At 41.6% G+C, this 18,379-nt stretch overlaps 1 protein-coding gene across 1 annotated transcript in view; it reads right to left on the bottom strand.

Moving 5' to 3' along the window:
• The window catches only part of LOC145355889 (uncharacterized), a 72,490-nt gene that overhangs the window by 15,524 nt on the left and 38,587 nt on the right, over nt 1-18,379 (bottom strand). Inside the window, exons 9-14 of the mRNA XM_080208354.1 lie at nt 17,397-17,519; nt 15,486-15,552; nt 11,460-11,570; nt 9,075-9,170; nt 8,848-8,958; nt 3,979-4,183 (exon numbers count right to left, since the gene is read on the bottom strand). Coding sequence (XP_080064480.1) covers nt 3,979-4,183; nt 8,848-8,958; nt 9,075-9,170; nt 11,460-11,570; nt 15,486-15,552; nt 17,397-17,519 — 713 coding nt within the window. The remainder of the gene's footprint in view (nt 1-3,978; nt 4,184-8,847; nt 8,959-9,074; nt 9,171-11,459; nt 11,571-15,485; nt 15,553-17,396; nt 17,520-18,379) is intronic.

An 18,379-nucleotide genomic window follows, 5' to 3' on the forward strand; every position in this document is an offset into this window, starting at 1 on the left:
TTTGGGGCTATGCCCCCTAGCTCTAGTTTCACCTGCCAGTGGAAACAACTTTCCCACTTCTATCATACTTTACCGTTCATAATCTTATATGTTCCTATAAGATCTCCCCTCATTCTTCTGAATTTTGACGAGTATAGCCCCAGTTTACTCAGTCTCTCCTCATAAGCCAAACCTCTCAACTCCGGAATCAATCAAGTGAATCTCCTTTGCACCCCCTCCAGTGCCAGTATATCCTTTCTCAAGTAAGGAGACAAAAACTGCATAGTACTCCAGGTGTGGCCTGACCAGCACCTTATACAGCTGCAACACAACCTTGCTGTTTTTAAACTCCCTCCCTCTTGCAATGAAGGACAAAATTCCATTTGCCTTCTTAATTATCTGCTGCACCTGTAAACCAACTCCTTGAGATTCCTGAACAAGGAAACCAGGTCCCTCTGCACAGCAGCATCTGCAATTTTTTACTGTTTAAATAATAGTCCATTTTGCTATTATTCCTGCCAAAATAGATGACCTCATATTTACCAACGTTGCACTCCATCTGCCAGACCCTTGCCCATTCAGATTATTTATATCCTTTTGCAGACTTTCAGCATCCTCTGCATACCTTGCTCTTCCACCCATTTTAGTGTCATCTGCGAATTGACACAGTACACTTGGCCCCAACTCCAAATCATAAGAACATAAGAAATAGGAGCAGGAGTAGGCCATCTAGCCCTTCGAGCCTGCCCCGCCATTCAATAAGATCATGGCTGATCTGTCGTGGCTCAGTTCCACATTCCCGCCCTCTCCCCATAACCCTTAATCCCCTCTCTTATCAAAAACCCATCAACCCGCGTCTTAAAAATATTTAGCGAGGTAGCCGCCACCACTTCAACGGGCAGAGAATTCCAGAGATTCACCACCCTTTGAGTGAAGAAGTTCCTCCTCAACTCCGTTCTAAACCGCCCCCCCTTTATCTTGAGGCTGTGCCCCCTAGTCCTACTGTCTTTTTTGAGCGGGAAGAGTCTCTCCACCTCTATCCTATCCATCCCAAACGTCATCTTATATGTCTCAATGAGATCTCCCCTCATTCTTCTAAACTCTAACGAGTACAAGCCTAGTTTATTCAGCCTCTCCTCATAGCTCAACCCCCTCAACTCTGGTATCAGCCTAGTAAACCTCCTCTGCGCTCCCTCCAAGGCCAAAATATCTTTGCGCAGGTGCAGCGCCCAAAACTGCACACAGTACTCCAGCTATGTAATCATCTATGTAAATCATAAACAATTGCAGTCCCAACACTGATACCTGAGGCACACTACTAGTCACTGATTACCAACCAGAAAAATACCCATTCACCCTGACTCTTTGCTTTCTGGTAGTTAACCAATCCTCTATCCATGCTAATACATTACCCGTGACACTGTGCACCTTTATCTTGCGTAGCAGTCTTTGGTGCTGCACCTTGTCAAACGCCTTCTGGAAATCCAGATACACCACTTCCACAGGCTCCCCCTGCACATGTAATGTTTTCAAAGAATTCCACCAAATTAGTCAAACACGACCTGCCTTTCATGAACCCTCCGAGCACTCCGGTTTCCTCCCACAGTCCGAACGACATGCTGGTTAGGTACACGGCCATACTAAATTCTCCCTCAGTGTACCCGGACAGGTGCCGGAGTGTGGCAATAGGGGGATTTTCACAGTAGCTTCACAGGAATGTTAATGTAAACCTACTTGTGACACTAATAAATAAACTTTAATTTAAAGACTTTCCCTCCATCATAAAGGTCAGAAAAGGGGACGTTTGCTGATAATTGCACAATGTTCAACATCATTCGCGAGTCATCAGATACTGAAGCAGTCCATCTTCAAATGCAAAAGAGCCGAAAGTATCAGGCTTGAGCTGACAAGTGGCAAGTAACATTCGCACCATACAAATGCTAGGCAATTGCCATCACCAACCACCACCCCATGACACTCCACCACTACCCCATGTCATTCAATGGTATAATCATCACTGAATCCCCCACTGTCAGAATCTCAACTGGATTCACCACATAAACACAGTGGCTACAAGAGCAGATCAAATGGCTAGGAATGCTGCAGCAAGTAACTTGCCTCCTGGCTCTCCAAAGCCTATCCACCATATACAAGTCGAGAGTGTGATGGAATATTTCCCACTTGCCTGAATGGGTGCAGCTCTAACAACACGCAAGAAGCTTGATATCATCCAGGACAAAGCAGCCTGCTTGACTGGTACATCTACAAACATTCAGTACCTCCACCACCAATGCACACTATCTACAAGATGCATTGCAGCAGTTCACCAAAAATCCTTAGTCAGCACCTTCCAAACCCATGACCACTTCCATCTAGAAGGACAAGGGCAGATAAATGGGAACACAACCACTTGCAAGTCCCCCTCCAATCACTCACTATCCTGACTTGGAAATATACTGCCATTCCTTCACAGTCGCTGGTCAAAATCCTGGAATTCCCTAACAACATTGTACTTCAACCCACAACACATTGACTACAGTGAGTCAAGAAGGTAGCTCACCACCACCTTCTTACGGCACGGTGGCTCAGTGGTTAGCACTGCTGCCTCATAGCACCAGGGACGCGATTCGATTCCTCGTTTGGCTCACTGTCTGGATCTGCATGGGTTTTCTCTGGGTATTCTGGTTTCCTCCCACAGTCCAAAAGATGTGCAGATTAGGCGGACTGGCCTTGCTAAACTGACCTTTGATGTCAAGGGAATTGGCAGGGTAAATACGTGGGGTTACAGGGACAGGGTCTGGGTGGGATTTGTGGTCAGTGCAGACTCGATGGACCAAACGGCCTCCTTCTGCACTGTAGGGATTCTATGATGATTCTTCTCAAGGGCAACTGAGAATGGGCAATAAATGCTGGCCAGCCAATGATGCCCATGTCCCATGAATGAATTAAAAAATTCTACTTTCAGCTGCTTCATTAGTGGCCTTCCTTCCGTCATAGGGTCAGAAGTAGGGATGTTTGCCAATGATTGCATAATGTTCAGCACTATTCGCAACTCCTCAGATACTGAAGCAGTCCATGTTCAAATGCAGACAGTATCCAGGCTTGAGCTGACAAGTGGCAAGTAACATTCACACCACACAAATGCCAGGCAATTGACATCACTACTAAGAGACAATCTAACCATTGCCTCTTGACATTCAATGGTGTTACCATCACTAAATTCTGTCCCCTACTGTCAACATCCTTGGGATTACCATTGACCAGAAGCTCAACTGGAGTCACCACATAAACAGTAGTTTCAAGAGCAGGTCAGAGGCTAGAAATACTGCGACAGGTAGTTCACCTCCTGATTCCCCAAAGCCTGTTCACCATCTACAAGGTACAAGTCAGGAATGTGATGAAATACTCCCACTGGCCTGGATGGGTGCAGCTCCAATAACACTCAAGAAGCTTGACACCATCCAGGACAAAGCAGGCTGCTTGATTGGCATCACATCTGCAAACACCCATTCCTTCCAGCATCGACGCTCAATAGCAGCAGTTACACTATTTACAAGATGCACTGGAAAAATTCACCAAAAATCCTTAGACAGCGCCTTCCAAACCCAGGACCACTTCTATCTAGTACAACAAGGGCAACAAATACATGGGAACACCACCATCTACATGTTCCCCTCCAAGACACTCAGCATCCTGACTTCATATTTGCTGGGTCAAAATCCTAGAATTCCCTTTCCCTGCAGGTCAACCCACATCATGCGGATTGCAGTATTTCATGAAAGCAGCTCACCACCACTTTCTCAAGGGCAACTAGGGATGGGTAATAAATACTGGCCAGCCAGATATGCCCATGTCCCATGAATAAATAAAAGAAGTAGCAAAAGAGAGGTGTTTATAGAGAGAATTCCAGAGCAGGCCCTGAAACCAACTAAAAGATTGCAGTATTTAATTTTAATTTTCCTTCAATAAAAATACTTATATTCTTCACATTTTGATCACCTCATTGGTTCTCCTTTCCTGTAATCTTCCCTCCTGTAATCTTCCCCTCTCCTGTAATCTTCCCCTCTCCTGTAATCTTCCCCTCTCCTGTAGTCTTCTCCAGAGTCTCGTATGTTGTCTCCACTCCAGCCCATATTAAAGGTGTCTTCAGATTTTATATTTTTTCTCCAGTCATCGTGCATAACCTCTCCAGCTGATCTGTAATCTTCAGAAAGCAATACTTATCATGAACTTCATTTCGAGGTACCATGGCAAATAAAGGGTTTCCATACATGGCAAAAAAAAAAGAAAAAGGTGATAAAACAAGAGGAAAGCTGACAGATTCTATTATTCTATAGATATTTTTCAAATGTCTTTTGGCAATGAGATGAAATCAGGTAACTCAATTTGCACAGTCGACATTAAGTAAGCAAAGGGTAAAGCAAATTTTTTTTTAAGGACAGTCAAAAAGATAGGTAGGACTACAAATGAAGGTGAAATTGTGTGTTTGATATACATTAGGTTCACGGTACAGAAACAGGCCATTCAGCCCAAATGAATTTATGAAGGCATTCATATGCCACATGAGCACCTCCACATCCTCCTTCAACCTACCCTGTAAGCATATATTTCCAATTTCTTGCCCGGTCATGGGTGGCACTGTGGTTAGCACTGCTGCCTCACAGCACCAGGGACCCGGGTTCGATTCCTGGCTTGGCTCACTGTCTGGGTGGAGTTTGCACATTCTCCCCGCATCTGTGTGGGTTTCCTCTGGCTGCTCAAGTTTCCTCAGACCAAAGATGTGCAGATTAGGTGGACTGGCCATGCAAAATTGCCCCTTAGTGTCAGGATAAATACATGAGATTATGGGGATAGGGCCTGGCTGGGATGGCGGGTTGGTGTAGACTTGATGGGCCAAATAGCCTCCTTCTGTACTGTAGGAGTCTATGATTATCAAGCTTCCTGTTTAATTCATCTGTGCTGTTTCCAGTAACAACTTTTTGTCGAGTGCATTTTGCATGTGTGATTTAATTAGGGAAAGAACTTGCTCCTGACTTCCCCATTAATGATTCACCTTTATTTAAGACATTTAGTTTTGCCTGGGTGGGATTCTTGACAGTGCGAGCTTGATGAGCCGAATGGCCTCCAGCATTGAAGGGATTCTATTATAATATCAAGTTGACCAGGGTCCTTATACCAGCCAGAGACGCTCAGGATGGCCTCTTACAGGCAAAGTTCAGTTAACACAAGTTTTGCATCCATGTGACTCACCAATGCTGAATCCCTGCCCACTCCAAGTACCAGCAAAAAGCATTCCCATAGTCAACAATTCTTCCATTTCACTAACACCCACTGTCCATCTTCTGCTACTCATGTTATACTATTTACCTCGAGGCTGATGTGAGACAAGGGTGGGAATGAGCAACACAGATTTGAAAAACATATGGTGAACATTTATAATAAAGTTGTCAATTAACACATTACTAAACAGGCAAGTGATTTTCCTCATGCAAGCATAAAACTTCTCTCTCCTTTTCTTTACTTCTACATGGTATTATCACTGCAGCATTAGCAGAGACAGGCTTTGTTCGCCGGCTCTGACTGCTGAGATGCTTGCGGCCAACATCCTATGGGCTTTGGAGTCAATGAGTGCCCTGGCAAAGATTGCCTCAGGAGCAGCTATGGCCTCTGACTGCTACTACTGGGGAGGGAGGAGTGGGGTGTCAGTGGAGTTCTTGGGAGCAAAGGTTCCATGCATCTTTTTTCAAGCATCCTTTTCGTATATCACCAGCAATTCATTGCTAGCCATGAGCCGCAGAGCAATTTGCTTTACTTAGGTGAAACTGAACAGGTAAGGTCAGGCTTTATCCAATTTCAATCAGAAGACTGAGTGTGCAGCTGCCCATGATGACCAACTTGCATTTAGTTGCCTGCCGCATCTGATTCTCCATGTTGGTGGTCAGTCCTTCCAGAATTGGCACAATAACACAAAAGCCTGAGATATCATGGCATCATGTTATAGACAGGCTCCTTCAATCTCTCACTAATGGTGCACATTTCCACAAATGCTCCCAAACTGCCCTCTTGGTTAATGATCTCCATGACATCAACCATCTTCACTTGGAGCCAAAACTACAACCCATCATAGAATCATAGAGTAAGAGGCCCTGTGGCTCATTGAGTCTGCACCAAAGCACTAGCAACACCTGACCTCCCACCTAATTCCATTTACCAGCACTTGGTCCATAGCCTTGAATGTTATGATGTGCCAAATGCTCATCTAGATACTTTCTAAAGGATGTGGGGTAACCTGCCTCTCCAACCCTTTCAGGCAGTGCAGTCCACATCGTCACCACCCTCTGGGGAGAAAGGTTTTTCCTCACATCCTCCCTAAACCTCCTGTCCCTCATCTTGAGCCTATATTCCCTTGTGACTGATCTTTCAGCAGTTGCTTGCTATCCACTCTGTCCATGCCCCTCACAATCTTGTGCACCTCGGTCAGGTCACCTCTCAAGTCTTCTCTGCTCCAATGAAAACAACCCAAGCCTATCCAACCTCTCTTCATGACTTAAATGTTCCATCCCAGGCAGTATCCTGGCGAATCTCCTCTACATCCCCTCCAATGCAGTCACCTCCACATATTAAATGAAATGTAATAATGATAAAGAGATGGCAGACAGTAAAACAAATAGGGGCTTTTTGGACAAGCAGGATCTGGTTGAGGATGTGTGCCTCAAGAATCTGTGGTGGGCCCATTTTTCATCCATTTATTTATGTTATCTGCACACAAGGAGAAAATGAAATAGGTCATTGTTTATTAATGGTGGCAATTAGGGGCATGGAAATCTGTGAAGGAAAATGCAAAAGTGATAAGCTGTTATGGTTGCTAGATGCAGTTCAATACAGAGAAATGTGAGGGAGTATATTTAAACAGAAGCTGGGAAATGAAGTACAGCTTGAAGAGTCAGTCCTTTCAAAAAAAGGGACAGGAATCCAAAATACACAGACGTTTAAATAGGAATGCAGATGGAAAAGACAAAGACAAACAACATTATAAGTATAAGCAAGTTCACAAAGTTGAATTTTATTAGATTACAATTGGAGCATTGGTTTTATTGCAGAATAGATTGATGAAAGGAGTTTTTAAAAGCACAAGGATCTAACCCAAGGAGAAGGAATAATTTGTAATGCCAGCTAACATGGAAGTCGAGAAGAAATGTTAGGTGCTCAAGACGTTAGTATGGGATTGGATCAAGGGAGTAGACAGCTGGTTGCATAGATAACATGAACTCCAAGATGACATTGGGTAAAATAAAAGAGAAACTACAGACAGATGCTGGGTGAGAAGAGGGCAGGGGAAGCCATGAAGGAAGTTGAATTTAATGACAGTACAGGTTAAGCTGCTGAATGCCAGACTCCTTTTCCAAAACCTATGGTTAAAAACCTAGTTGAATGAAGGCCTTTAACTTTATCTGTTATTCTTCCTTGGGTCTCTTCACTTTAATTTCAGTGCGCAGCACCATTCACATTTCCTCCAATAATAAAAAAGCTTACGACAGGCTATGGCAGCATGTGGACAACGTCTAGATTAGGCTGATAAATCTATGTTTGCACAACATAAATGACAGGCACTGCCCATCTACAAGAAGCAGCGCAAGTGCCTTTATGACTTTTAATAGCATCATTATTTGCAGAATTATCAACATTCTGAGTGACTAGAACATTAATTGGACTAACAACCTGACAATAACAGAGCAGAGACTGGAAATAATAGAATGGCAAAGGAGGCCATTCATTCTAGATCCTCAAAAATCTCTCATTGCTGAAAAAGTAAACCACCAACTACCTGATTGGGCATAGCTACAAAAAAAAGGAGTTTGACACTTTACAAAACACAGTAGACTGATTTATTATTGTTGGCATTGGGCTCAAAATGGAGCTGCTCCACTAAGAATATTGCGGTTGCTATATAGGTGGTACAGCAATTTGCCAAGTTTACTTTGACAGCAGCTTCTCTTGCAAGCAAGACAAGAGAAAAGAAAAATCATGGAAGCATTACTTATAACATGACCTGTCATCCATAAATCAAATTCCTTTATTTCCCTACCCAACACCATTCCCTATTATAACAAGGACTGCAGCAATAAAAAATGGCAGCCATCACTACCTTCTCAAAGGAACTAAAGCAATAAATGCAGTCTTGCCAGTGCCACAAGCAATCTTTAAATAAACAATTAAATAATTTGTATTAACAGTGTATTAACATAATCTCAGGGCACCTGAAGACATTTTGCAGCCCATGAAGCGCTTCTGAAGAATAATCACTGCCATGTATGATATCTAACTGTCAGTCAATTTGCTACTGAAAATGACGAAAAACACTGCAGTGTAAAAATGCAGAATTAACCCAGGCCTGAGCAATAAATACCTTGGAACATCAGATTTTGATTAAAAGTTAAATCCAAATCCAACGAATGCTTTCTTCACTGTTGGATCCAAGGAGTTTGTTACACAAAACATTTTGTGATCCATTTTTCTGCTTCTCCAGAAGATGATAACACACTCTGGGCCAGTCACACTGATGCTAGAAATGCTCAGATATGATATACAAGTGTAAGTCTGGAAGGCACATTTATTAGCTTTTGATTACAGAGGGGAAAATACATCTAGGCCCAAATTAATTTTTACCCAAAGTCCAAAAGGATAAATATTTCGACAGGGAAGTGAGGAGCAGGTAAACTCAGCTAAATTGCATTTCCTAGCCCAGAGATAGCGGCACATTCTATCACCATCATAACGTGTTATTAATCAAGTCAAACAGATATCAAATTTGACATGTAGTTAGCATCATACAAAGAGTATTTCCGCATGAAATTTTAAGTATCCTACCTTGAGAATGTGGCATTCTTGATTCATAAGAACTGGAACTTCCCATGTTAGCGTGCTGACTAAAATTATTTCCAAAGTTTTCATATCTTGAAAAGTTGCCTGACTGTCCATCTGAAATACCAAAAAGTATAAAAGTTGTCGCAAACAAAATATATGTTAGCTACTTGTACCAACCAGGTGTCACAGGCTGCCAAATTTGCAGGTTGAAACCTGATTAATGAACATACCTTGTGACCGTAACCTCCTTGGGTCATAGGCACTGGAACTTTCCATATTAACATGATCAAAACTGTTTCCAAAGTTCTCACGTCGTGACTGACCATCTGAAACAACAAAAAATGGAAATGTGAAGGGACGACATATTTCGCTGGACTTAGTATATTAGATGTAATAAGGGAGTTTTCCTACACATTTATGTGATGAAAATTAACCAATTATATCTCCCAGGGGAAATGATGGCTTAAGAGTCACTTGGCTAGTAAAGGAGGAGGTCCATTCTAATTCCTTGGAGTCATGGGTACAAATTTGACCGGTGGAATTTAAAAGTCTGTGAAATTCTCCACTCTGAGGGTTGTTGATGCTCTATCACTGAATATATTAAGGCCGTGATAGCAGAATTTTGGTTTCTTTAGAATTAAGCTTTTGACAAGGTCCCACATGGGAGACTGATCGAGAACATAAGAACATAAGAAATAGGAGCAGGAGTAGGCCATCTGGCCCCTCGAGCCTGCCCCGCCATTCAATAAGATCATGGCTGATCTGTCGTGGCTCAGTTCCACTTTCCCGCCCTCTCCCCATAACCCTTAATCCCCTCTCTTATCAAAAACCCATCAACCCGCTTCTTAAAAATATTTAGCGAGGCAGCCTCCACCACTTCAACGGGCAGAGAATTCCAGAGATTCACCACCCTTTGAGTGAAGAAGTTCCTCCTCAACTCCGTTCTGAACCGCCCCCCCTTTATCTTGAGGCTGTGCCCCCTAGTCCTACTGTCTTTTTTGAGCGGGAAGAGTCTTTCCACCTCTATCCTATCCATCCCATTCATCATCTTATACGTCTCAATGAGATCTCCCCTCATTCTTCTAAACTCTAATGAGTACAAGCCTAGTTTATTCAGAGAAGGTTAAAACACAGGGAATTCAGGGAAATTTGACAAAATGGATCCAAAACTGGCTTACAAATAGGACACAAAGGCAGAAGGCTGTTCAAATGACTGGAGGCTGGTGTCCAGTGGGTGTGCCAAAAGAATCAGTACTGGGACCCTTATTGTTACATACATAAATGTTATAGATGAAAATGCGGGGAGGAATGTTAAGTAAGATTTGTAGGGTGGTTAATAGTGAGAAGATAATTGATAGTAGGTTACAGGAAGATACAAATGGATTGGTCAGATGGGAAGAGCAGTGGCAAATGATATTTAACCCTGATAAGTGCAAGATGGTGCAATTTGGAAGTAGAAACCAGATGAGGGAGTAGATAATGGGCAGGACACTGGCAAGCTCAGAGGAACAGAGGGATTGTGGGGCAATTAGTCACAGATCCCTGAAGTTGGCAGAGCGCGTGAAGAGTATAGCTTAGGCGGCATATGAAAACTTGCTTTTATCAGCTGTGGTACAGTGTATAAGAACAAGGAGGTAATGTTGAAGTTGTATAGAGCGTTGTTTAGGCCACAGCTGGAGTGCTGTGTGTAGTTTTGGTCACCTCATTATAGGAAGGATGTAATTGCACTAGAGGCGGTACACAGGAGGTTCACCATCACACTGCCTGGGATGGAGCATTTGAGATACAAAGCGATACTAGATAGGCTTAGATTGTTTTCTTTAGAGCAGAGAAGGCCAATGGGGAACATGATTGAGGTATATAAGATTATGAATGACATGGACAGGGTGAGGAAGAAGCAGTTTTCTCCTTGGTTGAGGGATCAATCACGAAGGGGCAGGAGATTCAGAGGGGACTTAAGAAAAAAAAAATTCACTCAGAATGGTGGGAATCTGGAATACACTGCCTGGGAAGATAGTGGAGGTCAGAATTCTTACAACTTTAAAAAAAGTGTTTGGATGAACACTTGAAATATCATAACGTTCAAGGATATGGGACAAGTGGGCGGCACGGTGGCACAGTGGTTAGCACTGCTGCCTCACAGTGCCAGGGGCCTGGGTTCGATTCCCAGCTTGGGTCACTGTCTGTACGAAGTCTGCATGCTCTCCCTGTGTCTGCATGGGTTTCCTCCGGGTGCTGCGGTTTCCTCCCAGTCTGAAAGACATGCTGGTTCAATGCATTGGTCACGCTAAATTCGACTCAAGTATACTCGGACTGGCACCAGAGTGTGGCAACTAGGGGATTTTCACATATCGTTGCACTGTTAATGTAAGCCTACTTGTGACACTAATAAATAAACATAAAAAAGTACAGGAACATGGAATAGCATTTTAGTAATACTTGTTGGTGTAGACTGAATGGGCTGAAAGGCCTTTTTTGCATTGTGTGACTTTGTGGGGAGCAGACAGAAAAGTAAAGTTGAAATCAAGATCAGCCATGGTCATAATGAATGATGGAGCAAGGTAGATGGGTCTTGTGGTCTACTCCTCCTACTTATATTTTTCGGTTCATCCTACCTTGTGATCGTGCCATTCTTGGTTCGTGTGAAATAGAACTTGCAGCATTCATATTCTGATCAAAATTTCTAAAGTTTTCATAGCGTGAAGATCTGGAATCTAACTGACCATCTGAAACATCCAAAGTAAAGTATTTCTTAATAGGCAAGTACAAAGCAAACAATTCTTTCAATCTAATTCCTCTTTACTGCAGTTAAAGGTTGTGAAAATTAGGGATATACTCTTGCTATTAAAGGCAAACCAAAACATATTACTTTGCTCTTCCAGTTCATTACTTTCAAAAAATTAATTCAGGGAATTGGTGACATTTGTTGCTTTCCTCTAACTCAGCAACTGTCTAGAGCGCTTCAGAGGACAGTAAGAGGTAACCACATTGCTGTGTTTCACATAAAGACCAAACCAGGTAAGAACTGCCAATTTCCTTCACTAAAAGTCATCAATGAATCAGTTAGTTTCTTCTAACAACAATCCACCCTTTTCTAGGGAGGAAGTTTTACCTTGGGAGACCTGTTGCCCAGTCAGATTGACCAACAATTCTGCAGCTCCCTCAGCACCACTGTTAATATTACGAGAAATCCTAAGGCTGAGGAACCCACACTGAGAGGCAAGTGTGGGGTTGGAGATTGCAGCAAGAGGTTGAGCTGCAACAAGATGGGGGAGAGAGAGAGTACTGAAGTGACCAGGCAAGAGGATTGGTTGGGGGAGGGAGGGAAATGCCTCTGATGGGCTGAAAGGGCCCCCTGCTGCCTGACACTATCTTACTCAGTGATGCCAAAATGCTCAAATAGCATTGGCCTCTCCCAGTCATGAGTAAATTATTGTCAGGGATGGGTTGGGCCTAGTGGTGGCCGGGCTGCCCACTGGTAGTCACAGGAGTCACTCCTCTCCCCACTCTAAAATTTCAGATAGGCAAGGGGTTAGTAGGGATCATAAAATCCAGCCCTTGGTCACTATTACATCTTTTTGTTCTGATTTATTTAGGTTTGTATCCAGAATTATTTTCTGATTTAAATTCCTCAGCTGCTCTAGTGTGTGTGAAAAGGGTTTTTATCCATGAAAGATTTTAGTTTATTGGAACAGCTTTAATATTCAAGGGTTAACACATTATTGTGGTTGTTTTCATCGCTATTTTTTGTTTGTTATTGCTAATTTTCTTTCCATACATGTTAACAATATCATGCTCATCCTAGCCAAATTCAAGATGCAAAATTTATCATTTGGGCAGTCTCCATAAAGTACATAAGAACATAAGAAATAGGAGCAGGAGTAGGCCATCTAGCCCTTCGAGCCTGCCCCGCCATTCAATAAGATCATGGCTGATCTGTTGTGGCTCAGTTCCACTTTCCCGCCCTCTCCCCATAACCCTGAATCCCCTCTCTTATCAAGAACCCATCAACCCGCTTCTTAAAAATATTTAGCGAGGCAGCCTCCACCACTTCAACGGGCAGAGAATTCCAGAGATTCACCACCCTTTGAGTGAAGAAGTTCCTCCTCAACTCCGTTCTAAACCGCCTCCCCTTTATCTTGAGGCTGTGCCCCCTAGTCCTACTGTCTTTTTTGAGCGGGAAGAGTCTCTCCACCTCTATCCTATCCATCCCATTCATCATCTTATACGTCTCAATGAGATCTCCCCTCATTCTTCTAAACTCTAACGAGTACAAGCCTAGTTTATTCAGCCTCTCCTCATAGCTCAATCCCCTCAACTCCGGTATCAGCCTAGTAAACCTCCTCTGCACTCCCTCCAGGGCCAAAATATCCTTGCGCAGGTGCGGCGCCCAAAACTGCACACAGTACTCCAGCTGCGGCCTCACCAATGCCCTATACAGCTGCAGCAAGACCTCCCTACTTTTATATTCAATCCCCCTCGCTATGAAGGCCAGCATCCCATTTGCCTTCCTGACCACCTGCTGACCCATAACCAGTGGAAATTAAATTCATATTTTGGTCTCTGGTTTGCCTGCATAGTAACGCAACTGCCAAGCCACAGTTCCTGCTGATCATATTCTTTCAAAATCCTAATCTTGCACTGCTTCTTCAGAGAGTTGAATTGGTATCAATTACTCTTTTCAAGTACTACATTCTAGTTGTCAATCGCCCTCTGTATATAAATGTTGTGAGGTTTTATCTTGCTTAATTGTGAATCTGTGCCCTTGTTTGCTACCTAGTTACTTCTTCAAATATTAGATCTTCCATTAAATGACAATAATCACTGGACTGCTACTTTTCAGTGTGCTGGCAGCACTCTGCATTCCTGGCCTGGTCTTTTGAGCACAGTTTCTTCAAAAATGTGGAGGGTACAGACCATGGAGAGCAGCATACAATTCTGCAGCATCAGGAAAGATGAGCCATGCCTCCTTCAGACAGCACTATCTACCATTAGGCAGGTTCAAATTTCACATTGTTAGTGGGTGGATGAGTAATCAGACTGGAAAATCTGGTCAGGGTGGGGGAGGGGTTGTAATCATGGGAGTCAAAGTAATTGATTGGGTTCAGCAATTAACCAGGAGTTAGACTAGTGTTTTCTGTTTAATATTTTGTGGGTAACTATCTAGGCAAGTTCTATGGAACTGTCTGAAGTATCCAGCTTTAAATTAGAGCTGGAGACTTTTGCAGAGGATCCTGAGGAATAGGAAGTTCAAATTTCCTGGGTGTTCTCATGGAGGTTAGCGAATTGGGACTTCTGCTGGATGCTGACAAGCATCTTGGGTCATTTCTCAGATTTCTGGTGATCCAGAGCCTGGATCGGTTGGACTTAAACCTGGTGTTGTCAGAGTTTTTACTGTGTTTACCCCAGTCCAACGCCGGCATATCCACATCATGATCCAGAGCCTGGAAGATCTGGGCCATTGTTTCATATATTGTATCTTTCCCCTTAAATATTTTACTTGCATCTCTTGAATATCTGTTCTCAGATTTCAGGTCAATGAGCTCTAGTTTCACTAGTTGTTTTACATAGCTCTTTTCTCAACACTCACCAACCAATCTCCATGCTCTGTATGCTACATGTAAGGTTTTCACATCAAAACTATGCGATATAGCACAGTCTTCAAAATATATTAACCCTAAAGGCTAGAAAAGATATTAAATCCATCGAATTTTTGCATTTCTTATTACATTTATTGCTGCATCCACAAATGCGTTTCTGAAATGTGGTCGCCCAATTTTATCACAAACACCTAACATTTTGACAGCTATCAACCATGTCTCAAGGAATCTATAACAACTCCCAAATCCCATTTCTTAATGTATAATAACTTATATTATAAATCTTGAAATTCCCATCCATTCTGGACCCGTAAGTGCAAAACTTACACTTAGACATCTGCTTTACTTGTTCACCTCCACATTCTAAGATCCATGTTGTACGCTTCCATTATTAGCTGTATTAATCAATTTTGCCATCATCTGTTAAACTCTTAGATGAAGTTACCTTTCAAATTATTTCTGAAAATGTTGAGTACTCATCCCAACAGTGCAATGTCAGATGTGACTCAGTCTCCTACCCATTTGCACAGATGCTTTATTTTGCCCACTAGCCATGCTTCATTCTACTTCTGCATTATGCTGCCAATATCGAATCTGCTAACTTTCTGAGTTGTGTCACTATGAAGCATCTCATTCTAAGCAACAGAAAATTTCAAATATATCACGTTATCTTCCTTACCTGCACTTCTTATTACTTATACCAAAAATTCTGAGAAGCTACTTTACCATGACCTAGCTCATCACACTTCCTTCCTGACTCTCAATAATTGCATCTTCCATGATTCCATTACCACTTGATGGGACCCAACCCAAAGACACAGAACGGATGGCAAAGGAAATCTGAAAGATTATCATTCATTCTCTAATTTGTATTAATATAAAAGATTTTTAAAGAGAAATTTTTTGCTTAGGTAACAAATCTCCCCATTTGTTACAGAAGCCATATTTCTTAACAATAAAATCTGTTAATTTGCAATGGACAAGATAAAAGAAAAACAGGAATCTCCCCAACTAGTTAAGCATTGGGTGGAAGAAACTTACAGTTATCTGTAGCTCTTTTTCCAAAGCTTCCTCCGGAAAATTCAACTGGGGTATCATCCAGGACGACCTGAAATTCACATCATGAATGTTTTTAATAAGAAATTACAAGGAGCAAAGTGTCATTAAAAAAAATCTGAGGGTCAAGCAGTAAATCATTTACATATCACTGCAGTTGAACCAAGCAACTCAAAACTCCCACAAGTACCAGAAGCAGAAATCCAAATGACACACAAATGGATTAGCCACCCATCATCTGATCAGGCTGAAGTACAACACACATCAGCAGATCTCACTTTCCTTTGCCAAAGCTGTTCACTAATGTACCCTGGAGATCAATAATAATAAATTTATTTCCTGCATAACCAACCATCTCCTCAAACATACCATTCCTATCCCTTCAACTTCTAAATGTGGAAAGTTCACAGGTGTTTTGAGTACTGAGCAGCTTTTTTGCTTCCCTTTATCCCCTTCACCCACCAAAGGAAATGTTCTTTCATATCCTAACCATAAACATCTGCATTTTCCAAATTTTTCTCAATCATTCCTCATACCCTCTCTGAGCTCATCTTGTCCATGTGACTGGACTCCTGTTCTCTTGATCCAATTTTGATAGAATCGTTGATCACAACTTCTTTTTCTGACCCATGCTGACTGACATTTTAAATAGGTTCATGTCCTCAAGTTTCTACCCCTTTTTCTTCCTAAATTTTTCCTTGTATTATGTAAAAATGTTCATGCTGAGCCTACCCCATTGCTTGAACTGCTTTCAATTTTCCCCTTCTAATCACCGCCTTGAGATCTGTTGTTCATGTGACACTGGGATTCAATTCCTTTCACCCCACCAATGACAACTACGCTATCTTAGCTGTCCAGCCCCTATGCATTGGAATTCTATCCCCAAATTTCTTTGCTATCCAGCTCCAGACCTTAATTTAAAAGTCACCTCGCTGATCATGCATCAATTTTTTCCATCTAACATCTTTGACTCAGCATCCATTTTTTGTCTGAAAATACTTTCAGATAATATGTAGATGAATTGTTGCCACCACCACCACCACCAGTCTGTTGCCCCTGTCCCTACATATTTCTGGTATATAATTTGTGACTTTTGCCGGAAAGGCGGACGAATTATTTGTTCAACGTATTTGCCATTTCTTTATTTCTCATGATAATTTCTCCTGTCTCTGGATCAGAAGGACCAACATTTACTTTAATTATTTACCTAGTTTTTATATACTTGGAAAAGCTGTTCAATTTGCTTTTACATTCTTGGTTGGTTTAGACTTGTATTCTATCTTTTTATTAACTTTCTGGTCATCCTCTACTGATCGCTAAAGCACTTCTAATCCTCCAGTTTCTTATTCTTGTAACATTTTTAATCTAATATTATCCATAATTTCTCTTCTAAGTCACAGATGATTTTTCTCAGCATTTTTTGAAATGGAATGTATTGTTGTTAAAAAAAAGTTCAATTGTTTCCCATTATTTATTTATTGCCACACGTTTCAGTTTATTTACCTGGTCAACCTTAGCCAGCTCTCCTCTCACATCTAAGTAAATGGCTTTAAAGTTCTTACTTGGGACTTTAATAAGCCCTGTAATGGAAGAATTTTTCAAATTCATCTCCCATTCCACTACAGGCAATTTGATTGGTCCATTCTATACAAAAATTGAAAGTCCCCCACAATTTTAACATTGTCTTGTTACAAACTCTTAATAATTTCGTGTTTAATTCTCTGCCCAACGGTATAGCTACTGTGAGGGACTGATGAACAAAACCCCACCTGTGTTTTCTGCACCCTAACCCATCCGAGTTAACAACAATTGCAATTATGGTATTCACAACAAATTAATATACATTGCCAAATGAGATTAAGGCATAGTAGCAATCCTCAAAATTAATATATTTACCTTGACTTTCCCCCTTCCGTCGATCTTTTCAATAAATTCTGCCTTTTCTTTCACCAGTGCATTCAATTCTGACTGCTTTAGTTTTGCTCCATCAAGTTTTAGTGCATCTGGATATACTTTTGCCTGAAAAATTAAATGGTGTTACACTGATGGAATGTCACCTGCCATTATAACAATCCCCTCAGAATAAGATTGATAATAAATTGGGTGTTTTGAGTAATTTTCTCAAATCTTGTTTTCTGGTGCATAATTTTAATATTGGAAAGGAGAAACTCCACAGTGTATCTTCCAAGCGCTTACACTTTTGAGTTTAAAAAAAAATTGTTTTAGTTTAACTGGGCTAAAATGTGTGTTTAAAGGAAACCAACGCACATGCACATTTTGGTCAAGCTCAGTTGACATTCAATAATAGGTTACATATGAATTTTAAAATGCTGTCAAGAATTATTAAATATTGATAAAAATTCAGCAATGTAAACCATATCAAATACTTCAAACAAAGGATTAGAAGGAGGCTTTTCAGCCAGTAATGTAAATGAACAAAGGCATGGTTGATTTGCATCTCAATTCCATCCACCTGTCTTGGTTCCATATCCTTTTCTACAAATAATTTTGATCTTGTGATTTAAAATTATTTATTTTTTGTGCAATAATCTCATCACGGCCAGTCCCCCATCATCACCCTTTATTTACAATGTGCATAAAGTACTGTTAGGTGGCTACAGCGTACAGGTCAAGCCCAAGTCCTTTGATTGCTGGGCTAAATAGAGCCAGCTGGTTTTAAACCCCCGCTATTCCTTCCCTATTTGAGCAGCCTCCACTCAACTGTACTCTGAGGCCCAAGGCACGGTCTAATGATGATCCCTCATGGCCATCATAACACAAACTTTCTGCAGTTTGAATTAGTAAGTGTTTTCTAACTTCGCTCGAATGGCTTGGCTTGGATTTTAAGGGTATCTCCTTGTTTCAGATTCTCCCGCTAG

Source organism: Carcharhinus amblyrhynchos, chromosome 2 (genome assembly GCF_965287045.1).
Source record: "Carcharhinus amblyrhynchos chromosome 2, sCarAmb.v2.hapA, whole genome shotgun sequence".
Taxonomy (NCBI): Eukaryota; Metazoa; Chordata; class Chondrichthyes; order Carcharhiniformes; family Carcharhinidae; genus Carcharhinus; species Carcharhinus amblyrhynchos.